General features: G+C 32.0%; 2 protein-coding genes across 7 annotated transcripts; one reads left to right on the top strand and one right to left on the bottom strand.

Annotated features, from left to right (window-relative positions):
• Window positions 1–186: 186 nt before the first annotated feature.
• LOC149911287 (uncharacterized) lies at window positions 187–20302 on the bottom strand. 6 transcript variants are annotated; one of them, XM_090104868.1, is made up of 17 exons: window positions 20129–20302; window positions 19861–20017; window positions 19631–19786; window positions 18260–18517; window positions 10814–10996; window positions 10174–10357; window positions 9357–9492; window positions 8841–9051; window positions 7403–7551; window positions 6598–6738; window positions 6193–6235; window positions 5511–5579; window positions 3808–3977; window positions 3480–3664; window positions 3088–3196; window positions 2534–2695; window positions 187–1800 (listed from the first exon to the last, which is right to left on the bottom strand). In XM_090104868.1, exons 2-17 carry the CDS (start codon window positions 19994–19996, stop codon window positions 1627–1629), a joined length of 2466 nt encoding a protein of 821 aa, XP_089960994.1. In that variant the 5' UTR covers window positions 19997–20017; window positions 20129–20302; the 3' UTR covers window positions 187–1626. The 6 variants fall into 6 exon arrangements, with proteins under 6 accessions (XP_089960994.1, XP_089961001.1, XP_089961010.1 ...); XM_090104875.1 differs by lacking the exon at window positions 5511–5579 and having other exon boundaries at window positions 6175–6235; window positions 20129–20301; XM_090104884.1 differs by lacking the exon at window positions 5511–5579 and having other exon boundaries at window positions 20129–20301.
• Window positions 20303–20580: 278 nt separating this feature from the next.
• On the top strand, window positions 20581–23902 carry Su(P) (prostaglandin E synthase Su(P)). The gene is made up of 5 exons (XM_090104856.1): window positions 20581–21106; window positions 21210–21419; window positions 21566–21765; window positions 22029–22241; window positions 22688–23902. Exons 1-5 carry the CDS (start codon window positions 20831–20833, stop codon window positions 22953–22955), a joined length of 1167 nt encoding a protein of 388 aa, XP_089960982.1. The 5' UTR covers window positions 20581–20830; the 3' UTR covers window positions 22956–23902.
• Window positions 23903–25098: the final 1196 nt, after the last annotated feature.

Here is a 25098-nt window from a genome sequence, read left to right as displayed (position 1 = left end):
ATTTAAACATGCAAAATTTTTGATAAGTATATTATGAAATATGGTCAATCAGAAAAGAACATTAGTTTTTCGCATTTAACTCACTTTAAATAAAATAATCTTACAGATTTAATATTTATTTCTTTGCTATGTAATCAGTGTGGATGAGACTTGGCCGAGGAAGGGATGTTTAAGAAAAGACAATATAAGTTTCATATTATTTTAATAAAAGTTGAAATGAACTCATAATACAAACCCATTTAATTGTAAAATATTTCATGATTGCTTAAAAATATAAAAATCACAGAGAAAGTATATTTATACTTAAATTAATACATTAAAATTAAAATAATATAGATCAAAGATATCGACATTATTGAGAGTAATTATGTCCTTTCCAATACATACATTTAAACTTCACATCATTTTAAACTGTTCATCAGAAAGATTACATACATAATACGATTCAAAACATGCATTTGTTTAAATAACACTAGACAAATATTTTTAATTTTAAATTATAATGCTAAAAATATTATTGACGACTCTGTTAGTATCATAAATAAAAAAATATCTAAAATTATAAGTACAACAATTAAAATTAAACGAAATAAATACTCTCAAGTGAATGCTGAATGAATTTCATTACTTTTAAAATACATATATAACTAGCATATGTTATCATAATAAATATTTAACTACATGGAGAAATTAGTTATTAAGGGAATATGAATTAAAATACAAATCTCCCAAAATACTATGGTATCAGCTATTAGGAATATTGCAGTATTTTACGAGAAAATAAAGTTTATTTATAAACTAATTCATATTGAATGATATGATGTAATGGAGAGATCTTACGTAAGTGTATAAATATTACGCTTCAATGTGAAGTTAAAATTTAAATTCATCAAACAAATATACTACACAACAATTAAATAAAATATACTCTAGCCTAACTCACGAAGAATGAAGTAGCGTAATTAAAATAAAATGTTTACAAAATTTTATCCTAGTTATCATCTTTTTATTTTCAAAATGTTTTTCATATTTTTATATATACAGCTAAATTATATGTCTTTCTGAACTCATTAAAAATCAATACAATACTTGTTAATAAAATATACTTAAAATTGAATAAAATGTTAATTAAATAATGCGTGCAGAAAATACATGACAATAATTATTATAATGAAGTTGGTTAAAAAGTTTAAATTATTCAAACAATAAACGAACTTATAAAATGATGTTGATGGAGTGTATCGCAGAAGAACTGCGACTTGAGAAGTGGTCCCGAGGACCGAAGGGCTTTCAGGTCTGATTCTTACGATCAGACCAATAAAAATTAAATTTAGAGTGTGATTCATCTCGGTAACGCATGACTCGATACGATGAAGATGTTAAAAAACGAAAAGGCTTCAAGTCACCCGTCACCGAAATAAAATCGCAGGAGAGTCCTAAGAAAGGCTCGACGACGGTCGAGAAATATCGAATTTATATAAAATTCAATTTAGTAGCTCCGCTTGATTCGTATTACCAATTGGTGTTATAAAAATGGTAGATCTTTGAAATGGAAAATTTAGAGTATTTATGCCGGCACGCGAACGCGCTAGCCTTACATGAACTCAGGCAATATGAACTTAAAACTCAAGCGGGCAAATCAAAATTTGACACATGTATTTGTGGTACATGCTGGGGGTCGATCTTGGGCGTGTTCTTGTGGTCGCACAGCCCCAGCTCCTTGAGCTTCCACTCCCAGCCCATCATCTGCACCGCGTGCAGCGTCTCCGCCTCCGTGTGTTGACGCCGCAGCATGCCTTCCTGTTACACGATTATAACCATTGTCAATTCTCAATGTAAAGTAGATCAAGTCAAATTCGAGTTAAATGAAAATTTTAATAACCAATAAAAGAAATAGCTTACAACATAGTAATAACGTTGACATTGACATCTTTCACGATAATTTTTATAGTTTTAAAAATAAAATAGTAAATTTTATTCAGTGACTGTGTTGTATTTTTGATGTATTTGACATATTTTATTTTATGTGCTTTATGTGTTTTTATTAATTTTTATTTTATGTGTTTTAGCATGTTTTAGCCATGTTTTAATTGAATTTTATATATTTATATATTTTTTATTTCATGGATGTTTCAAATTTCAAAATTTTAATCATGTTATCATTGTAGTATTAATTTTATGTATTCTTGATAAATTTTTAATTATGTGATGAATTTTATGTTTTTTCGTCAATGGATGATAAATTTGATTATGTATTTTTAGACTTTTAAAACTGAAAAATTTTAAGACATTTTTTTTTATAATTGTTGTATACGCCTGCTTTATGGCCAATTCAGTTTATGAAATAATTATTCATGTATTTCTGTATATTGTATTAATTGAGTCATTATTGGTGTGTCTAATAAATAAATAAAAAAAAAAAAAAAAATGATCTATGATTATAGACCATCTGGACCCTACTCTATATTCTATGGTGGTCACAGCACGTTGTAACCAGCAGCGAAGGATCGAGCGGGTGGCCGCGAGTGTGTACCTTGATCTTCTCCCACTTGTCGTCCACCTCCTGCAGCCACGAGTTGATCTGGCGTCCGTTGCAGCGGGAGCGCTGCGCGTTGCGCTTCTCCTCCTGCTCCGGCGCGAGCACGTTGTACACCTCCTTGTCGCGGAGGATCGTGCACACGGAGAACGGGAGGGCCTGCCGAGTGGTCAATAACCATATTAAATGGAACACAACAACATCCTATAATACACAAGAAGAATCACGTCAGTCGGTTGGATCCAACGACGTAAAAAAAAAGACGGGTTGCACTCCGGGAGTGCCGGCTGAAGTGAAAACTTGATTATTAACGTTGAGCATGTTTGATATCCATCCGTCTTACGCTTTTTCGATCTGGTCACGTGTCCTGACGCGAGTTTAAGATTTTATACCCAACGCCGCTAAAGAAGTTTTCACTTCAAAAAAATCACTACAACTATATTGAGGACTTCCCTCGGTTTTTTTAACATTAGTTAAAAAATATAGTACTAGTCATAATCAGTCTTTTAAATAGCAGATTTACACATTCGTCAACCAAAATGTATACGTACTTGATTAGCCACAGCGCGTTCGGCGCGCCCGTGCACCCTCAATATCTCTTGTTCCACAGCAAGCACCAGTTTCTCCTTCTCCACTTGATGTTGTATCCGCAACCTCGTTCTGTTTTAGATCATTTATATGAAAGATAAAAGTTACACGGTGATTCACAAGAACTCAAAATTATAAAAACGATTAGAAAATTAGTAAAACTATTTTTTAAGGTAAAAAAAACGACATTGAAGAAGAAATTTCAGTATGAATAAATAGAAAATATTGAAGGCTAATAGAACTAAAACGAATTGATTTAATCCTTTTTTGATAAAATACAAATAATGCATTATTATAACTTTGTTCTGGTGTCAAGGCCAACCTGTGCCTTCGAGTCAGCGCTTTATCTTATTACCTTTCTCTCTCCTGAGACATAAACTCTTTAACCATTTGTTGTGGTAGGTTAATGGGTATATCCACTTGCGGCTCAGGATTCACGTTGTTCTGTAGCGTGTACGTACATCGATTCATCAGGTACTTATTGAAATCTTTCGGTGGCTTTGGCTTGACTGGAAACAAGGTTTTCTGTCTTCGCTCGATCTGAACATAGGAAAACCATAATCAATATTCATTAACTTACATTTTTATTTACTAATACAGAATGGTAAAAAACAAATTGTGTAGACATTGAAAACATTTTTCAAGAAAACAAAAAGGGAAAGGAGTACGGGATATGACTATACCTGTTTCCTCTTGTGTATGTACATCTGGTAGGGGTTGGAGTGCGTGACATTATGCGTAACGATAGAGTTTTCCGAATGCTCGCTCTTCGACTGCTCCCGCGAGTGGCTCTCCCTGGACGCTTTGATCTTCCGCTTCCTTGGATGCAACTCCACGGAAGGCCCCGCAGCGGCTGTACACATACAAACCGAACGTCATCACCCACTCTTGCAAGAAAACGGCGAACACCAACAACGAAAGATAGATAAAATAACACCAATAACGGAAAGGGCATTCACTAAACATATAGGATGTACGAACATGAGACGGCTCCCGTCCCCCGATGTTTCGAGATGGCTATAATGACATTTCTACGTACAACTGATTCAAGCCTGAAAGCTACAAACAGCGTTTGTAACTATTAATAAACATTGATCATCTGCCACAGGTAAACAAACATTGTCGATTTAACATTTTCTTTTTCATTGTTCAAGGCAATGGACAAGGCAATCAACAAGGACATCAAATTGGATACTCGAAATACTGCTTTAATGGTATTTAAATACAGAATTATTGTCAAATATTAGCGAAATATTTGGAAAAAATGGTAAATCGACTGGTAAAGGTTTAAAGGCTGAAGCCAGGGGGCTCTCTAGGGTAATGCTAATTGGCTAATACTGAATAATGCTCATTGTAGAAACGTCATTATAAAGTTTACATTGCATCTCAAAAATTACTGTTCAGGGTCCGGTAGCCATTTGGTGATAACATTCAGGTCCTCCAAGGACATGCATAATATGGTGGAATGCGTTTAGAATCTGATTTTTGATACAGTACATTTATATTTTTTTCTGTCTTTGAAACACATAAGAAAAGGAACAGTAGAAGTACAGAAAAATATTATTTTAATAAATTACAAGAGTGTCCTCTTTTCCTTTTCGACTTTAAGGGAGGAGAGCGGCGGCCTCTGCCCCCCGGTCCGTCTTCATATGTGCGTGCACATATCAAGTAAGATTGCATTAAAAATATGTCAAATGAGCTAATTAGGGCTACCAGCTCTAATTTTTTTGCCAGTTGGCGCCCCGAACACCGATAGGATTTTTAAACCGTTATATGTTTACTTCGTGTAATTCGATAGTACAGGGGGCAGAGAAATTCAGTAACATAACTGTGAATAATATCCGGGCGTTAATAAGTTAAATAAATTATATCGAGACTTAATATCGTCTAATACTATCGAGATATGGACTTTAAAAAGAATTAATTAATTTACAAGCGATTTAAACGGACGGCAACACATTTCACTCAATTTGATCCAAGACAAGCTACACGAGAAATTATATAAGGTTTTTATAGATTATCAAAATATTGGAACTTTATTTTATGTGCAAGTTTCAACTTATTGCAAAGATTTCCGAATAATTAAGTAGCGCCTTCTGGCATTAGCCAAACGGTAGCCCTTATTAGTAAAATATTCAATATCAAACAGCTTATCAATATAAAATAAAAAATAAAACACGAAAAATAGCTAAAGAAATCTTTACAGAAGACGAAAATAATAATCGACAATTGCATCAAATCTAACAATCAAATTGTTATCCTTGTGAGATGTGATACAAATTCCACAGAATTTTAACAAAACAAAATAATCATCTTTAAGCTACTGAACATTTTAAAGAAAATAAATAATGGAAGAACAGAGAAATATTATATAATAATGAATTACAAGATTGTCGTGTGCTCTTGGGAGACTTTAAGGGAGAATGATAGCGCCGGCCTCTGCTTCCTGGTCCGTCTTCGCATATGTGCGTGCACATATTAATTAAGATGATGTTAAACATAAGAATACATTGTACTTTTCATTAGTAAGATTTTTCATATATATAAGATCCCCTCAATAGAAAAACATGTTATAGTATCAAGCTACTTGCATTATTATTGAATCGCTTTAAAATCTTAACGCAATTACAAAAAACTTCAATATATCTATTAATTAAAATGCTAATATTGTTTGTTATAAAATTCAATCACAATTTTAAATATTAACACAAGCACATGACTTCATAATTAATTGCATACCAACCTGATTGTAGATTACAGTCACTATGATATGAACTCAATATGAGCGTTCCAAAATAGCTAAATTCCTAATTAGGTCAATGATTAGATTAAAAAAGCAATATTATCATAATATTTCTAATATACTATATTAAACTGTTTCAAATCATATTAATGCTGCTTAAAAAATAAATCTTCTATGTTCTATTTAGAAAACCTAAATAATATGCAATGCTTATTGAACTCTAAAGTTGTGTACCTTTAAAATGTATCAACTAGGGTCCTACAAAGTGTCGTGGATGCTTTTCTATTTAGGGGGTCTATGTAATTACCTGATTCATTTCTCCCACCTGTGCCAGCAGATGACGTAGACGGAGCATGATCGTCCTGACCCTGAAAACTCTTAGCATTTGATTTACTGTGGCCATCATCGTGTAACCGACTTCTCCGTCTCTAAAACCATCGTAAATTAGCTCAACATTAAGTAAAAATAAAGAACATTCAATAGCAAAATTCAACTGATCAACATTTATGGGATTGACAATACTTGAAACAAAATAAAAATAAATTAAATTCGACATGCAGACAAACAATAAAATTGCGCAGATAGACGAAGGGAAACTTAGGACATGAAAGGCTCTTTTGGTTCACAGAATAAAATCAAAATTCAGGGGTATAAACATCGATAAGTATTGAATATTTGATACCTTCGCGTTCTTGTTGCGTCTAGCTCTAAACATTGAATTACTACTTACTGAGCTGGGAGGAGGACTTTTATTTGAACTCAAAGCTTGGTTAGATCCTGATCGGTTCTCAGAGCCAGTTTGAGGCGAAGTTCGCTCTTTATCTTTCTCGCCGTCATTCGTTCTATGCGAACGCAGAACTCTTTGCCCGCCCTATAAGACAAACTCCACATAAACGTACCGAAACCAAAGTACGTATACGACATTAACTCGATTCTAATCTACGTCGATCTTATCAAATGTTCTTTTACTTTTGCTTTGTCTTTATATTTTTCTAATCGGTATCATAATTCCAATTTATATTTTCGTTAAGGGTTATATATGTTAACTTGAAATTACTAAAGATTTAAACATGCATTTTTTTGGAACAGAAAGAGTTATCTCTCGCGGCGTTTCATACAACCGAATCAAACTCATCCAACAGTTAGAGCCAGACACATATTGCTGAGGGAGTTTAATTTGTCTAAGTGCTTAGCCGAGAGAGACTAGACTAAACACGTGAATAAGACCAAGAATACCCTAAATTTCACAGGGTGTTATGGGTGCAATAATTATCGTGAGATAAGACTACTAGTCCGATTTTCGAGTATCATGTGAACGGCGTTTGCTTTTGAATTTTTTTATATTATAAAGAGCTATATTTCTGAATGGCTAAATTGCTTTTAAAGGGACCCGATTTTCAATTAAAAAAGGTGTAGAGTAGAGAAAGAACGGACAAGTAGTTTCGGAGTTGTAACTTGGTCTCACGCAGGCACAGCTCGCTACAGGAAGGACGACCTATAAGGGTTAGAAGGGTCTATATAAAATGGTCACCCACCTTGCCCCCCTCCCCCAGGCGCTTGTCGTCACAGTTGCCATCTGAGCTATCAGATGTTTGTCCCGTGTCTGCGCTCGTGCACGGGATCACGTACGGCAATGTGGACGCATTGCCGCGACCTTTTCCACCACCGCGTTGCCCTGTCCCACCTGATGCGGACGTTTTTTTATCAATTCTCTCCTTATATACCAACTGGCACATGACATATAGTCAAAAGAAAATGTACGCCTAGTAACCGAAATGTTAATAAAATCCGTCAATGATTCGATTAGAAAGTGCAAACAAATGAAACGCAGTATATTTCACTTTCCAAATGTTTTATGAAACGCTTATTACGGTTTTACGTGCGCTCAAAGCCTCATACGAACATGACAATGACGATGTAGTTGCATAAACCGTCTTTGTTATTTTCATTTTTAATACATAGTCACGTGAATTGATTATTAAGAAAACATGCTAAAAAATTCCTGAAGTACGCGACATTCGATAATAAATAAATAATTAATCAGTGCTAACTATTACTCAAAAAAAAAAGACGGGTTGCACTCGTCATTGCAGAAGTGAAAACTTGATTATTAACGTTGAGCATGTTTGATATTTTGGAATGGTATCCGTCTTACGCTTTTTCGATCAGGTCACGTGTCCTGACGCGAGTTTAAGATTTTATACCCATTACAGAAAAAGTGCTCAACGCCGCTAAAGAAGTTTTCACTTCAAAATTGTTCATTTTAAAACAAACATTGTTAGTAATGAAAATTCAATTCAAACAATGATAAGTGCGGACAATGAAATACCTATATCTATATACACAAACACAGGTACAGAGAGACGGCAGCGTCATAACAACAAAGATTGATTAGCGTGACGTAGCGTGGTTATGTGAGGTGCCCGTGTATCGATCGGATGGGGACCGTGTGCACCACCCCAAGGGTGCGTTGAAAGCGTGTTATGCATGTATAAGTAATTTTCGTTGCTAGCCGCTTTAATAACGGTCATGTTTCACTTGTTAGACTGATATTTTGAATTCAGCGTTTGAACGTTAGTTAAACATGTAATTGTAGGCGAAAAAACGTTATTTCTTTTTTAGTGTCATAGACTTGTATGTAAAATATGATTAGTTATTTATAAACATGAAATTTTTGTTAGTATAACCTTACGTTTAATAATAATTAATATTCACATTTTCGCTATCTGAATATTTAACTTAAAATAAATGTTTAGTGTAATTTTGTAATAAATATATAAATCCCAGCTAAAATTATAACAGATGTTTAAAACTTTATATTATGATACAAATATTCGAAATTCCTCGACTTCAGAAAAATTAAATAACACTAGAATAAATTTATTACACTCCTGAATATAATACAAAGAACTACATTTTTAGAAGTGGTTTTCGTCACATGATACAATTTATAAGACAACTGGGCCATCTTACCTTCTTCTTGTTCATTTCGACTGCCAGAGCCACCCGCACCCCCTGGTATAACAATCTTCAACGGTGGAACCTTTGGTGCTGTGGTCTCCGGTGGCTTCTGGTCTTCAGACTCTTCATCTTTTCCTTGTGAAGACTTTGGACTGGGCACTGGACTCCGTCTTTCTTGCTTGATGGCTTGTGAGCCTGCTCCCTTTCCGGAGCCCGATTTGTTCTATAGAGAAGGGTATTGTTGAATCAGAGAAAGACAAAAAGAGTGCAATTTGTGGTACAGATATTGTTTTGTCATAGACATTTTAATTTTTGAAATAAGAAAATTAGAATTAATTAGCTTTGTGACAGTCATGAACATTCTCACAAAAAGCTGCAAAAATCTGAACTTTACTGATAACATTATTAAAATCATGTACCACAAACGCTTTTCAGGTGGCGTACAAAACACAAAAACGAAACAAATAAACGGTCCACAAAAAAAGTCTGCTTCGTTCATTATTATACCTGTGTACTTTGAACATTTACTTTGGTTCCTTGTGCTTTGCCCGTGGCCTGCAGTTTGCCGGTGGACGATGAGACCGCTCCCTTGTTCACGTTTGGTGAGGCCCCGCCCTTGTTGAGCGGCGAAGCGCCCGTCTTGCTCGCCGGTCCCGGGGGCTTGCTGCCGGTAAAAGACATGGGACTTCACTTACTCTATCTTTCTCTACTTATCTATACTTAAGTAAGGGCCGATTTTTCAATGATTGGATAAAACTTACCCGTCCAATAAAGTATTACACGATAACGAAACGAAATACGGACAATTAGAATATGTTTTTAAAATGGTAGTTTTATACATTATTCGACGAATAAGTTTTAGCCAAGCATTGAAAAATCGGCCCTAAGTGAAGTCTGTCCTAGTGGGGTAAGACATCACTTACTTAAGTATAGATTAATAGAGAACGATCTTCACTGGGAATCGAGCCCAACACCCCTCTATTCAATGCTCATGTATTAACCACTGTTAAGTACTCTTTTACAGATATTGAGTCTGTAAAAGAGTACTACATTGATTTAAAGTTTGTTACCTTGGAGAAAAGTTCAAAAGTCACTGATAAGAAAGTTAATCACCTACTTTTATATTGGGAAGTGGGAAGGATTCAATAAGGGACAATTATATGAAAGATTGTATACTATAAATAAATATAATTAAAAAAAAAAAACAACATAAGTATGTGCTATGTAGGGGTTGTGAATAGTTTATAAAAAATAAATAAAATGGGCAATTATATTAAAAAAAACTCTTAAGGGTTGACCTTAGTTGCAGCTTCATTCAATATATTATAATATTTATACTTATTACCGGCCAGGACCAGATCTAGCGACAGGAGGGGGCTTCGCCATAGGTTCCTTGTCATCGTTCTCTTTTCTCTTTTTTCGCTTAGAAACGTCATCCTCTGATGATTCCTCTTCATCATAACACTTCTTCGTCACGTTGGTGTCATCCTGTGTGGATGACACCACGCCGCTACTCAACTGTGCGCATTCTATAAATAATTAATGGAATAAGGGCTGATTTTTCAATCCTTGGTTAAAAATTATTCGTCGAATAATGTATAAAACTACCATTTTAAAAACGTATTCTAATTGCCCGTATTTGACAGTTTATGTGACATTTTAATATTATCGTGTAATACTATATTGAACGGATAAGTTTTATCCAAGCATTGAAAAATCGGCCGTTAATCAATTTATTCATCGGTAATTATTGTTATACAATATTAATTTCAATTGGATATGATAATGAGTTATTTATTGGTTGGTGGAAACTTCAAGTTCCTTGACCTGCTTCTATCTTAAATAAATGTTGGGTGTGTTAATTTTGTACTTTTTTTAAAAAGTGTTTGATAACACTAAATTTAAAAGTGTAATTATGAGTGTATTTTAATTAATATAATAAAAGGCACACTAAATACAATTGTACAATATGTAGATTTGCAAACCTTCTTTGTTTTCCGCACTGCTCCCTTTCTCTTGTGCGGCGGCCTCCTTGCCCTCAAATTCTCCCTGTGCTAGGCTCTCCATGTTGGTTCTTTTACTGCCTTCACTGTTTGTACTTGCATTGCCACTTTTTTTGTTGCTGTCATCCCTTGTCCTTCCGATATGTGCAGCTCTTGTATTATTATCTGAAGAACAGGAACTTGTTCCAAATAATTGCTTTTTTGTTATGTTTCTTATGCATTAATAAAATGTTTTACAATATTAGCTTAGCTCATACTTTAGACTATTTTATACATATAATAGAACTAAATATATTATATTAATTATTATAAGTATGATAGATATTTAATGTGGTATTACACAAATAGTAAGACTTAAATATACATTAAAATAATTTCATTTATTAATATTTTTTATTATAACATAACAGAAAATATTTTAAGAACAAAAAATAAATAACATGGGAGAAAACAAGACAACTCATAGGATATTATAGGTTATAAATACTTAATGATTAGAAAATATGACAAGCTTGATGTGCTATTTATTAATTACTATTCATTTAAGATTGATTAATTAAATACTGTTATCTTGCATTTTAATGTGATCATCATTAACTTTATTAATGTAACCAAAACGAATGTCAACATTTACTTAAAGAAGTACTGTTGCATGTCTACATATTAGAAATCAACAAATAAAACTGTTAAAAAAATAAAGAGAACAAGTAATAATACTAACCAAAAAGTTTCTAAAATAAACAAAACTTCTTATTTCACCACAAATATAATTATATCTATAGGTTATAAGTAAATTACATTACATTGTAAGACACAAGACGTATACTAGAAGTTCACTCTTTATTATAAATTATCATTTAAAACACACGATAACTATTCAATTAGTTCTTGTACCGATCCGTAATGCTAATTATTTTTAGTTTGCAACTTGTAAGCAGGACGTAATTAGTGTTGCGGATTCCATTGCAGAAGCAACCATTTCACAAATTTTGTCCAAACTTAAAACTCTTTTTCCAACTTATTCGTTTGGATTATAATTTTAATACGTCAGATAGGTCATTGTTATTAACAGATTACACGAGAGTCGGAAAATTTAACTAAGTATACAGCGTGCACTAATATTTTTAAAACTTGACACTAATATGATGAAAACTATCGACTCCCCTTTGTTGTGCGAGAGCGCTCTCCTTTGCATTTCACGTTGGCGGACACTTTGAATAGTTATCGCCGGCCGTAGACAATAATTTCACATCAATTTTGCCTAATCAGTCTTATAAATCCACCACCACGAAGTTGACGTTACTAAGCGGCCATAACGACAGACCGACAGTTTTAGCAACACGCCCCAACGCGTTCCGATCAAAGCAGATGCGTTCACGATTGACATAGATGTCATATTTTGAAATCACATTATAATATATTTTGGGAATGAAGATACCTCTTATATTACTAGTAGAGTCTGTGTTTATAATTTAATTAGATATTTTTTTCGAATCACGATAAATTACAGTGTATTAATAAAATATTAGAAAATTACAAATGACAAATCAAACAGACTGACATTCATCTCATTTTAAGATCTGTCAAAGTGACATTACACGAGATAATGACCCGCAATCACAGATCTAAAATTTGTTATACCCGCAATCAAGATAACGAACGTGAAAATCAAAAAGCCATTCACATCAGGAATCAGGACATTGGTAACTATTGGAACTGCTTTCATAAATTAAAGTATTGATTTGCGATCACATATTTTTTTAACTAGGTATAATATCTTTGATTTGTTTTACTTTTCTATCTAGGTAATTTTATTTTCTGAAATAAATGTATAATATTGAAATAAATATAGGTCAAATATTAAAAATTTTAGATCTAATAATTATTTCCATACATTTTTTTACATTTGTATTCAAAATGGACAATAAGTCATATGTAAATCATTTCACCACTCGCAGTTACAATACCGACTTAATTCAAATAATGACTTACCAAACCCAGTAATATTTAAAAAAATCATAGTTATTGCAGGTAAAACCAGCCATCTACATTAGCAAAGTCTGTTAATTTATAATTCAGTTGAAACATACGTAAATAGACCAACACTTGTTTACTCACTGGCAACCCATAGATGGCAGCAGTTTTTCAAGTTTTCATTACGCCTTTCTGATACGAGATTACGAATGAAGGATTTTTTTAATATAAAATTACGTTGGATTAACTTTTCAAAATTTGTATGTGTGATTTTCATTCAAATAGATTTTTTTTTTTACTAAAAAATAATTTAACCAATGTTTGCCAATTATATTATATAAGATTAGGTATCCTTTAAAAAAAACGGTTTTACACTTAACTACAGATTCGACACTTCCAGTTGTCGCTGCATTTTAATTTTGAACACAGGAGGAAAAGTGGAAAGCTTGTACCTAGATAAGAATCTTAGGTATCTAATACAATAGGGTTTTTGGAAATAAAAGTATTATTTTTTTGTGGAATCATCATTAAAAATACATAGTCAATTGCAAATAAAATGTTAAAAATTATATTAAAAAAAACTTTATAGGCATTGGTAGCGTTGTAAATATTGGCACATTACACAATTACATAACGTAACTAACTTTATTGATTACGTAACATAACTGATGATATCAGCTGTATTTTTTTATAAAATAATATGCACTATGAAGGGGTTCTCTCAGCTCCCAGAATTTCCGATAATGTCATCATCAGGTATTAGTTGATACCATCATCAATATAGAGGTGGTGTGATCAATGTAATAATAACATGGTACCTACGGGCAAGGAACGTGGCAGCGGATTACAAAAATATTTTTTATGTTAAGTTAAAGGATCTTGTTATTTGGGATATTGGACATCTACAAAAAAAAAAAAACAACATCATTTGCCATGCTTTTTGGTAACTACAAATGAAGAATTATTTCCACGTGATTTCTGGCATTAACATTATTAATCGTTACCATTTCTTAAACTCACTCTTTTCTAAGTATTTTATACGAAATAATTACAATACCTTTAATTTACTTTATTACTTAAAAAATAGAAATATCTTCAAAATATTAGCATTTTAAATGAGAGATTTAAAAATAAAATATCAATCGTTTTATTAACCGTATGTATGTATTCATGTACCCCATTATCAATTCATTACACCACACCCTGTATAAGGGACCACTGGAAACCTGAAAAAAAAAACATAAACGGTATTATTAAATATAAAAACAATGCATAGCTTAAAAAAAGCGCAAAATATAATAACATTTGATATTTTAATATAAAATAGCTATATACATATCTATTTTTTTACAATTTCATTAATTTTCCAATATATATTAGATAAAATACATAAAAGCATAATTTATTAATACATAACTGATTGAAAAAACTTGCTACTTACCTTTTTTAAACATTATCATCTGATAAGTTCATTGTTCTTTTCAAAAAAACCAAAACACTGTCAATTACGATATAATTTTGCATTGGTAAATTGTTAAATAAATGGACAATAAATGTAGCCCAGCCATTTAACCCAATGCAATATACTTAATTGATTCTTGTTCAGAAAATTCTAAAGTGTCTACAAACAAATATACCAACTTGCAGTTAATAAACGTATATTCATACTTGTCGGGATTTGAATTAATAAACTCTCTCTCGACTTGCCATTACAACATCAAAAATTAATAAACCCATAAACAAAATAACAAAAAAACTCGCTCCAGTAACAGTGTAAAAATTGATGCATGATTTTTAGCCTATTATGAATAAGGGATAGTTTACATAAATACTAAATAGACTTCGAGATTCAATTAAAGGAATTAAGTAATTGAGTAATTTAAGCAGAATTCTGACTTTAGATATGCATTAAATAAAGTAAAAAATATGTACTCCTACTGTAATTATAGTGGCACTGACATCATTTTGATGATGCATTTAAATTAACAACAATACCGTTAACTTGTCTGTTTGTTTATTGACAAAGAAAAAGAAATAATGTAAAAAGCAATAATAATGTAATAATGTAGAAAGTTCTTATTATTTTATAATTTAACTCCGACATATTATTTTCTAATAGGTCTTCTCATCTGGTTTGCTTTCATTTCTAATTTTGGGAAAAATCTTTATCCTTTATAGTCTACGGTCGAGTAATAAATAATACTTTTTAATTTCTGTACAATTGAACATGATTGACAATCTATAACAATATAGAAATACTATACTGTACTGTATGCAAGTGCTTGTCTTATTAGCAATTATCTTCCCGCTTCTAGTGATATAACAGTATCCTATACATAGTGCCTAGAAGTTAAAGCTTCTATGCATTATTAAACAGAATTCATTTTTGTTTAAAAAAAAAGGACGCTGATTCTGCATTATAATTTATTAATCGAAACATAAATGATTTTGTTTATTTTTTGTGAAACATTTAACGCAACAACGTCGATTCCTTCTTTCAACAAGGTATTATAACGATCTTTAAAAACAATCATATTGTATTGTCACAAAAAGACTCCCTCATCGAGCAAAATGGAGTAAAATCGATAACAATATACTTCCCTGTAACGTTTTTAACTCAGGGTCGCTAATAATTTCTATAAATTTTTAAGTAGCGTCCACTATCGATTTTCACAGCTTGCATTAGTTGCAAGGTATGGAACACCTGGCCATTCCCACTGGCTATTTTCATATCGACGTTTTACCCTTTCTTTCATTCCCTCTATCCATCGACGCTCTTTATTTCGTTGTTTTTTTTAAATACATGATTACATAATTAGGAAATTGTGAAACATATGGTATTTAAAATTTGATCGAGTATACATTTTTTCACACTTATGCCTAGATCTGTCATCAAATACAAGATTTCCACAGTTTTGTTTATCGTAGTATAGTTATGGATCATAGTAGGCGCAATAATATTAAATATGTATGAATACAACCTACAGACCTTCTTTTACGCAGTACCATATAATACTGTACATTCCATTAAGGACAATATAATAACATAGAACAGGAATATGAAATATCTTTTTAGTCATCATTATAGTAAGACAAATTGCCATAAATGCATTAAAGCTGCCCGAAACCCTTAAATAACTAATTTAAATATTACACTCTGAAATTATTAAATTACTTTGCCATTTACTTAACTTCAGTTATAATATTCGTCATACTACCCAATTCAAATGTACCTATAGAGTAAGATTCTGTTATACATACATATAATTTTTTGGAACATTTTGAGGAAACGTAAGAATGTAACTTTTATGTACAGATGAATTGAGAGGTGTATTTGTGTTTTAGAGAATTTTACTGTAGGTACAGGTAGCAAAATGTGCTTTTAAAATTTTATGATTGTGTGTATTTGTTATACACATCCATACTATAATATGTATTATAAATGCGAAAGTAATTCTGTCTGTCTCTCTGTTACTCAATCACGCCTTAACTACTGAACCAATTTGCATGAAATTTGGTGTAGAGATATCTTGATACCCGAGGCTACTTTTTACCCATAGGCTACTTTTTACCCCGGGACATAGGATAAGGTTTATCCCGGAATTCCCACGGGAACGGAAACTATGCGGGTTTTTCTTTAAAAACGCGGGTGAAGCCGCGGGCGGAAAGCTAGTTTTGAATAAATGCTGCACTCAGTGATCGAAAGTGATCAATAAAATGAAGATAGTAATTGATTAATTTGAGTAAAAAAAATAGTGTTATATTTTTTTTTTTTACTCTACAGTAGATGAATTAATTAAAATGTAAATATTTTTTAACATTTTTTTAGAACATACTAAGTAGTCAGTTTATTTAGAATTGCTAAAAAATTGTAAACTTGGGGATAAATATTATACTGAACCATCTGTTTCACAATTACCATTGACTACAATCAAATTAAATGTAATTATTTTATATAAGACATAATAGGCTGGGAGATACTGACACAAAATTTTGGGTCATTTGTAAAAGTATGGCGGTTCTACAGGGGTCTTAGTACCAGGCTAATTTTTGTACAGTTAATCATCGTCCTGCAGCCATAAATTAAAATCGCCATGCCATACTTTTCAGACAGTTCCAAATGGTCACCATACCGCCGAAAATCAGCAATTATTTTTTTTCGCGAAACGATTTGTAATTTATCCGACCAGTTCGACTAACGCCCACGCGACTGGGCCCCCGGTAACAGCGTTCTGACTTCTGACCATAATTTTTCTTTTTGTCATTGCGTACTACCCCTGTAGAACCGGCATACTGTTACAAATGACCCAAAATTTTGTGTCAGTATCTCCCGGCCTATTATTATTTGTCACAATAGTCGCAAAAATGTGAATTCTTTTGATGCACTATGCATGTGAATATAATAATACTAAAAATAGTATCTATTTTATTGTTGTATTACAAAAGAATGAGATCTAGCAAGATAAAAGGTCAGATTGTGACAGCAGATCATCATTTAAATTTAAACCTATATCCTATATAAAAATATAGTTAGTATATGCATAATAACAATTGTGTTTATGTATAATATCAATAGTATGATTATATGTATTTTTATATACTTTGTTCAATAATACACATACTATATTATACATGGTAGTACATATCATAGAAAAAAAATGAAATCAATGAATAGAAAATCTATTGTGTCTCGGCCCGATCGGGCCGCTCGGTGGTCAATGGGTTAAACAAGCAATTCTTGTATACCTACATATACATATTATAATACATATATTAACTCTATTCAGAAGTGACTCTTCGTTTCATGAATTTTTGTACGCAGGGGGTTTTGATGATGTTAAAAAAATCTAGCTATTGGGAATATGTCAAATAATAATACAGAGCAAAGGTTAACCCAACTCTGTGTCATAATGTTTATGCTATGTATAAGACTTGTAATAAGTAGAGCTCTTTTTCTGGCCCATGAACACTTTATTTTCATTGGAGACCCCCTTTATATTATGTTGATTTTTATACAAAGCAAACATTTGATCCTCTAATTTAAATCAGGGAAATGTATCAGGACCCCGTGTTGGAAGTAACTAAATCTCACACAATTATGAGTATTAGTATTCACTATTTTTGTAATTTATGATAACATGTGCAAATGGGAGGTAGTTGCCTTTATAAAACAGGTTCCCATGAGGTCCACAGAAGCTATAAAAAATCCAGCATGATGTGTGATGTATTTTTGACAGATCATAACATCTAATATGTATTAAAATAACATTAAATAAGTAATAAACAAAATATATGCAAGCACCACATCAAACCACACAAAAAGGTAAATTGCATAATCATAAAACAAGTACAGCATTGTGTTGTTTGCAAAATGTGATAATGTGAGAGAGTAATAAAAAAACTATGGCATTATTAAAAAGCTAGATGAAATTGTTCACAATGAAACCAGCTTACCTTTCAGTGACTGCAAATATTCATAAATATGCGGGGCTGCATAGTCTAATGGTGCTTTTCCTTTTGTATTCTTAACAAATGGCTCGGCACCATGCTCTATAAGAAACTTGACCATCTTCAGGTTCCCCGATGTAGCAGCGTCATGGAGCGGAGTGTCATCATCTAATCCCTTTGCATTCACATTAGCACCACCATTTACAAGAACCATTACTACTTGTAACCAACCATAACTACATGCTTCGTGTAATGGGGTCCAACCTTAAATTAGGGGATAAAAAAACAAATACAACAAAAAAAAGGTAAACAAAAAAAAATAAAAAGGAAAACTAAAATTATAACTGAAAGCCCAATCAATTTAGTATTTTTGAATGGGTATCTTTTTATGTTGAGACTATTCAAAGCTAGCATTATTAAAAAAATAATACATTTGTTAAAGTCTGTAGACCTTAGGCTTTCAGTGCTTGATAAATGTAATTGAACTTAAATAAAAAATAAATCAAAAAAGGTAAACAATGATTGCACAATAAGTATAAACAATAAAAGGTGTTGACATTAACTTTGCTGCTTTAAAATTTCTACTACTAAGAGGCAAACAATAATAATTGAATTGTAGCACAAGAGAATGGTGTGATGAAAGTATTAAAGCTGCAACTACTTTGCTTTCAACCATGATTTCATGAAGTGGTTCATGGAAACCCGTAAACTCATACTGAAGTTATACTTCATGTACCTATTCAAATATATTTCAAATGTTGATTTCTACATACAAATTATTGATTAAAGCATGTAGTATGTGTGAATTGTATTATTTGATTGGAATACATAATAAATAGATAAGGTAATTGTTATAGTTAATTTTATCAAAATAATATTAGGTGAAAGTAATTTTTCATTGAAGAATGTTAATCAAATGTTTGTGGTATTTACAAGAATGTAACATGGATAAAGTAAATGATACCATCCTACATATTATAATTGGTAAATAGGTTGAAAACTAACACTGCATGAAATTCAATACAATCGCTGAAGTCGAGCAATTTACTAGTGTAAACTAAAAGTTGATACATTTCAATTTGTTTTTATTTATGAATATGATTTCTTTTAAAACAAAAGTTTAATAGAAGCATTATCAGTTGTAAATAAGAATTCAACTACCTATTTTATGTTACATCTTTGGAATAAAATCTGCAAGCTGTGTATTTAAATTTAGGGCTTTTTCTTGCATTATATCAATGTTAGGAATTTGAACGCTAATATAATTTTGTTTTCAGGATACTAAAAAGTTTACTTCTTCGAGTTAATAATTAGATATGCCATAAGAATAAAGTTAAATTACTACATGCTAAGAGTTGTAAATAATAATATGCATACCAGCGAAATCTGTGACATCGGGGTCTTGTCCTTGGTCAATAAGTTTTTTTACTTGTTCATGATCTCCTCTGATGGCTGCTACATGCAGAGGTGTTTCGCCACGTTCATTTCGCTGTTGTCTACTCCGTTTACGTTCTTCAGCAGGGGTCGGAGCGGCTAGACGAAAATGGCGGGAAGTGAGTTGAATCCAGTGCAAAATTGTTGTTTGGTTAAAAGTTATGAATGCTCACCTGGAGGGGCATCTTGTGATGATATTTGCATCACAAGAGCCAACTGCTGCCGCTCCGACATGGGCGCTATGACCTGCGTCCGTGGCGCGCCGTCGGGCCCGCGGCCTGAGCCCCGCGACCGCGAGGTCGACGGCATTCTTCGAGCATAACCACCCGCCTATACACAATTGAATTGCTTAGGGATATCGTGTTGTAAAATCTAACAACGCACACCATTAACGCGCCAATAATGAAAATCACGATGGAAACTCTAAGATCGAGTACCAACCTTTCTTCTAACGCCAACCAGAATTAATTTAGTCTATAACAATAACACAAATAGTACAACTTAATATTTTTGTGCAAATTAACACAGCTTATTGCAAAACATTTTTAACTCCCAAAAAAATTATAACGTATCAGTCACAGGCATAGCGATGTACAACGACAATAAAATAAAGACATTTCTGATTTCTCTCGATTCGACAAGTAGTTAGTGTTGTGAAAAATTCATTTGTCTATGGTGCTCGAGCAACTTATCGATTTTTCGTTTGAAAATAATTTTAGCTTCGTATAAGTTTTAATATTAACTGAAACTGTCTATTTGTTTAACATTTTTTATATGTAAAAAAATAATACAATCATTAATTTGTATTTTCCAACTTAATCAACTCAACCACAGAACTCAACTCAAGATTAAAAAACGGAATCCCATGACATCCCTATTAGATCACAAAAATTTTGAGCTGTCAATCCGGTATCCTAGTATTTCTAGAAATAAGAATTTACTGTGATTTTGTCCTACAAATTACAATAATCTGTGCCGGCATCTGGATTGTCAAATGATAGAGGTCAGATTACAAAGTATTTTTTTCGCCTGATTTTTTAATGTATCGGTTTTATTACAAATAAGTACCTACAGCAAAAGGTGATATTATACATTCGATTCAGTAATTGAAATTGTGTATGAGAGTACTTCTTTCCTGAAGGAATGTGGCGACCCACGTTAACTATTTTCCGTAAGGTGATCCTACCGTCACTAAAAGAAAATGTAACTTTGTCAAAAGTTCTTTATTCAACCAAGTCCCGTTTACCCAAATCAACTGCAAAATTGACCTTGGTCAGCGCCAGCGTGGGCATATTAGTCGGTGCAGGATATGGAGGTTATACGCATTACAAAGTAAACATTAAAAACAAAAATAAATCCATAGAAAACGATGAATATGCATTCTTAAAAGAAGCTCCTGAATACAAAGCTCACTATAAGGTATGTAAGTTTTATAATCGAAAGTTTATAACATATACTATGTGACGTAATTAAAAAGAAAAACGATTTTATTTCGATATCAATTATCTCTGCTATCACACAGGTGCTCAATGAAGCTGATACAAGCAATTTGCAATTAGTCCTCTTTCAATATAGAACATGTCCATTCTGCTGCAAAGTTAGAGCATACTTGGACGCAAAAGGCATCAGCTATGAAGTAGTTGAAGTGGATGCTGTTCTGAGGCAAGCGATCAAATGGTCTGGATATAAGAAAGTACCAATAGTATTAGCTAAAGTTGAAAATGGATATCAGGTAAATATGAATTATATAACCTTTGTCTAATCCACTTTAAAACATACATAAATAAATTTACAACAAATATATGTCAAAAAGTATATGTCATGCTTATTCACTTAGATATTACAATTTCATGATAAGATAAATGTGTATATTTTCAGCAATTATTAGACAGTACAGCAATCATATCTGTACTAGAAACATACCTTAGAGACAAGGCCTTGCAATTGCGTGAAATTATCAAGTACTATCCCGCTACTCATTATGTGAACGATGATGGCAAGGGAACAACTGATATAACTAATAAATATTTTGTTATGCACAATGCTGGGATAAGTGACAAACATAGAGATGCTGAAATGTATGTATTTTTTGTATAAATATTTAGAAAATTGGGCTTTGTAAGACTTAAGTTTGTTGCTCATTTAAAAAATTTCAAACAATGTAACACTGTTTTAAAAAGCCCTTTTTTAACATGGCTTCAAATTTAAAACAATATTAATTTCCACATTACACTCATAAACTTGAATTATCAAATTAAACGCCAGGAAAGTTACACTAATTTATTGATTTACACAACTTCAATTAACAAAATAAAAAAATAAATAAATTTGTATTTATCAGAGAGGAGCGAGAATGGCGTAAATGGGCAGATAGTGTACTAGTACACACATTATCACCCAATGTGTATCGAACAACTGGTGAAGCTATAGAGACATTCAAGTGGTTTGAGGATGTTGGGGGTTGGAGACAGTCGTTCCCTGCATGGGAGTGTGCTCTTATGGTGTATGGTGGAGCAGCTGCCATGTGGATTATATCTAAACGGTTAAAAAAGAGGTAAAGGTGTTGTATTTAGGGCCGATTTTTCAATACTTGGATAAAACTTATCCGTCCAATAAAGTATTACATGGTAATATTAAAATGCCACGTAAACGGTCAAATACGGGCAATTAGAATACGTTTTTAAAATGGTAGTTTTTTAAAACATTATTCGACAAATAAGTTTTATCCAAGCTTTGAAATGTCGGCCCTTAGTAGAGATGAATTTATGAGTGACTTGACTAACTGTGATTTTGAGAAATTTCCATAACTTTGGTTGATTGATTGAAATATTTATTTATTTAATCACACATATTATGCAATACCATCTCATCTCAACTCATATTTCTTTTTTGAATTGGATTAGGATTTGAAATACAATATCTCTGAAATTATATTAACTAAACAAAATCATAAAAGGCATCTAGTTTACTCAATAATGAAATTATAATTATTTTTTTCAGGCATCAAATAAAGGAAGACGAACGGCAATCTCTATATGATGCGGCAAATGCTTGGATGAAAGCTGTCAAGAAGAAGGGATCCTCATTCCTCGGTGGCGATAAACCAAATCTCGCTGATATCAGTGTATTTGGCGTTCTGAGTAGTATTGAAGGCTGTCGCGCCTTCCAAGACTTGAGAGAGAACACCAGTATTGGCAATTGGTTTGATAGAATGAAGACACATTTGGAAAGTACTAAAGGCAGAGTGATCCCGCTTAATCAAGCATGATTTAATTTAGCTTGACTGATGGAGATGCACATAATATTTATTAAAATTTATTGAAAAATACTGGACTCGTAGTTGAGAAAATCCTATTGGAACTAAACAGATGAAAAAATTATGTTGTAGGCTAGAATAGTTGCTCAGATCTATTGCGAGATGACCTCAAGGCTACTCAATAATGTTGACTAGAAATGCACTCAATTACAACTTTGAGAGTTAATACAGCAATAACGTCAAATGAAGCAAGATACATATTAAAAATTATATATATTTTTTGGCTTATAGACTTTTCTATATAATATTATTCAGTGATACCATATTTCAAATTATAGCACATTAAATAGTATCATACTTACCTTGTACCTTGTTCTATAGTGTTGTATTGTATCACTTCTTTCTACAAGTGTTTCTGTAAATAGCAATAATAATATTTACATAGCTGATAAATTTCAAAACATATTTTTTTATTAGTGTCATATACAAAAACAGTATTTACTGTGTTAACAAATATACTATTGAAAATAAAAGCCATTATATTGTTGGCCAGTAAATGTATATTCTAAATAAGTTTTTTTCGTACGATTATGAATTACTATTGACTGCATGTTTCTATTCCGTCTAAAATATTACACTGTATTATAATCATGGTTGCATTGCAATATTTTGCCTCACGCCTGCCTTTTTGATGCGAATTTATTTTTTTTTTCATGATAAATACTTTCATCCTCTAAATGCGTTTGTTAATTCGTTTTAAAATTAGTAAGTTAACTATGAATAATGAATGGTAATAATTAATATTATTATTTACTCGACTTATATTAAAACCTTTACAAGCGAGATTGCGATTTTAAAACTTATTTTTTTAGTATGTATTTTAAATTATCACAATGTTCCTTGGAAATGAATTGTATTGGAAATTATATTAAGGTTGTTAAACATTTCTTTATTTATAATTGTTAGCTTTTGGGATAAATGCTCTGGATAATATGCAATTCCTTTTGTTGCCAAAAATTTATATAAATTTGAGAGTAGACTGCTCCACGTAAGATTTGAATTTATTAGATTAACTTGTACAATGCATAACATTTTAATAAAGCGAATGTTTGCGTTATTACAACTAAGCTTGCGAAAACCGAAAACTAAAATAGCATAAACTATTTTTTCTATGCTATTGCTGGCCCGGCAAAAGTTGTTGTGCCAAGACACCCATATCATTTAGAGCTATAAAAAAATTTGTTCGATTCACAAGCCTACCGTTGGTATATGTTATTTAATGGTAGTTTTCTAAAATAATGAACTTAAAAAAAATCAACTCAAAATAGGTTTGATCGGAGGCCTCGGGGCGCGAGTTCGATTCGCACTTGGCCGGTTTTTATTCGTCATTCAATTTAGTGCAGCTGGACTTGCACAAATAAACAACTAATGGCCTTTTTTATATTATATCTTACGTGGAAGACAGTCTCAGAATATGTTTAATGGAGTATTTATTATATTAGTATACGAATTTGTAGCATTTCAACAAGGGAATATTATTAATTTCTAAATAACATGAATTACATTTTCAACAAACGATTCATATTGAAACTGTACACTTCTTGAAATATTTAGTATTGTTATGTAATTTAGGAATTATTAGATATTCTAGGCGCTTTTTTAATTTATTTGAAGTACGTAAATTGCAACAATAACATTTATGGAAAAAGTAACTCTTAATTATGTTAAAAAGGATCACTCTATTCATTTTATTGTATAGAATCTGTAAAGAAAACTTCGTTAGATATGAATAATAGAATGGTTTTACCAAGATATAGCCAAAAATCTAGTATTCATACATTCATATATATGGATAGTGGATCAGGATACCTACCAATCAATTCACAATAAGAAACTCGAATCGTTGATATGTGGTTTTCTAAAATAATTATTGACATCTGAAAGCATTTGGACCTAACGAGGGTTTTCTTTACATTGTACCTAAATAAATCTATTTTTATCCAGAAATAATTGTTAAGTTACAACGATTACGTAGTTATTTTAGTTGTAGTTTTAATAATAATATAGTACAAGCGTTGGTAAATAGATAATGAGTATTATTTTTTGCATAATATGTAAACGTGAAATGGTTGAAATAAAAAACATAAAAATTACT

The sequence above is a fragment of the Colias eurytheme genome, chromosome 1, assembly GCF_061535395.1.
Source record: "Colias eurytheme isolate Ceu_HAF_F1 chromosome 1, ilColEury1 Martin Lab GWU primary, whole genome shotgun sequence".
NCBI lineage: Eukaryota > Metazoa > Arthropoda > Insecta > Lepidoptera > Pieridae > Colias > Colias eurytheme.
Note: the sequence above shows the minus strand (reverse complement) of the source record. Positions and strands in the feature narration are given on the sequence as shown.

What these genes read in the sequence shown, in the direction of transcription:
- LOC149911287 (XM_090104868.1), bottom strand. Translation starts at nt 19,996, where the DNA reads ATGCCGTCGACCTCGCGGTCGCGGGGCTCAGGCCGCGGGCCCGACGGC. An exon ending in CGATGTCACAGATTTCGCTG is followed by an intron (nt 18,518 to 19,630) that starts GTATGCATATTA and finishes CCCTAATTTAAG; the next exon opens with GTTGGACCCCATTACACGAA. An exon ending in ATATTTGCAGTCACTGAAAG is followed by an intron (nt 10,997 to 18,259) that starts GTAAGCTGGTTT and finishes CCTGTTCTTCAG; the next exon opens with ATAATAATACAAGAGCTGCA.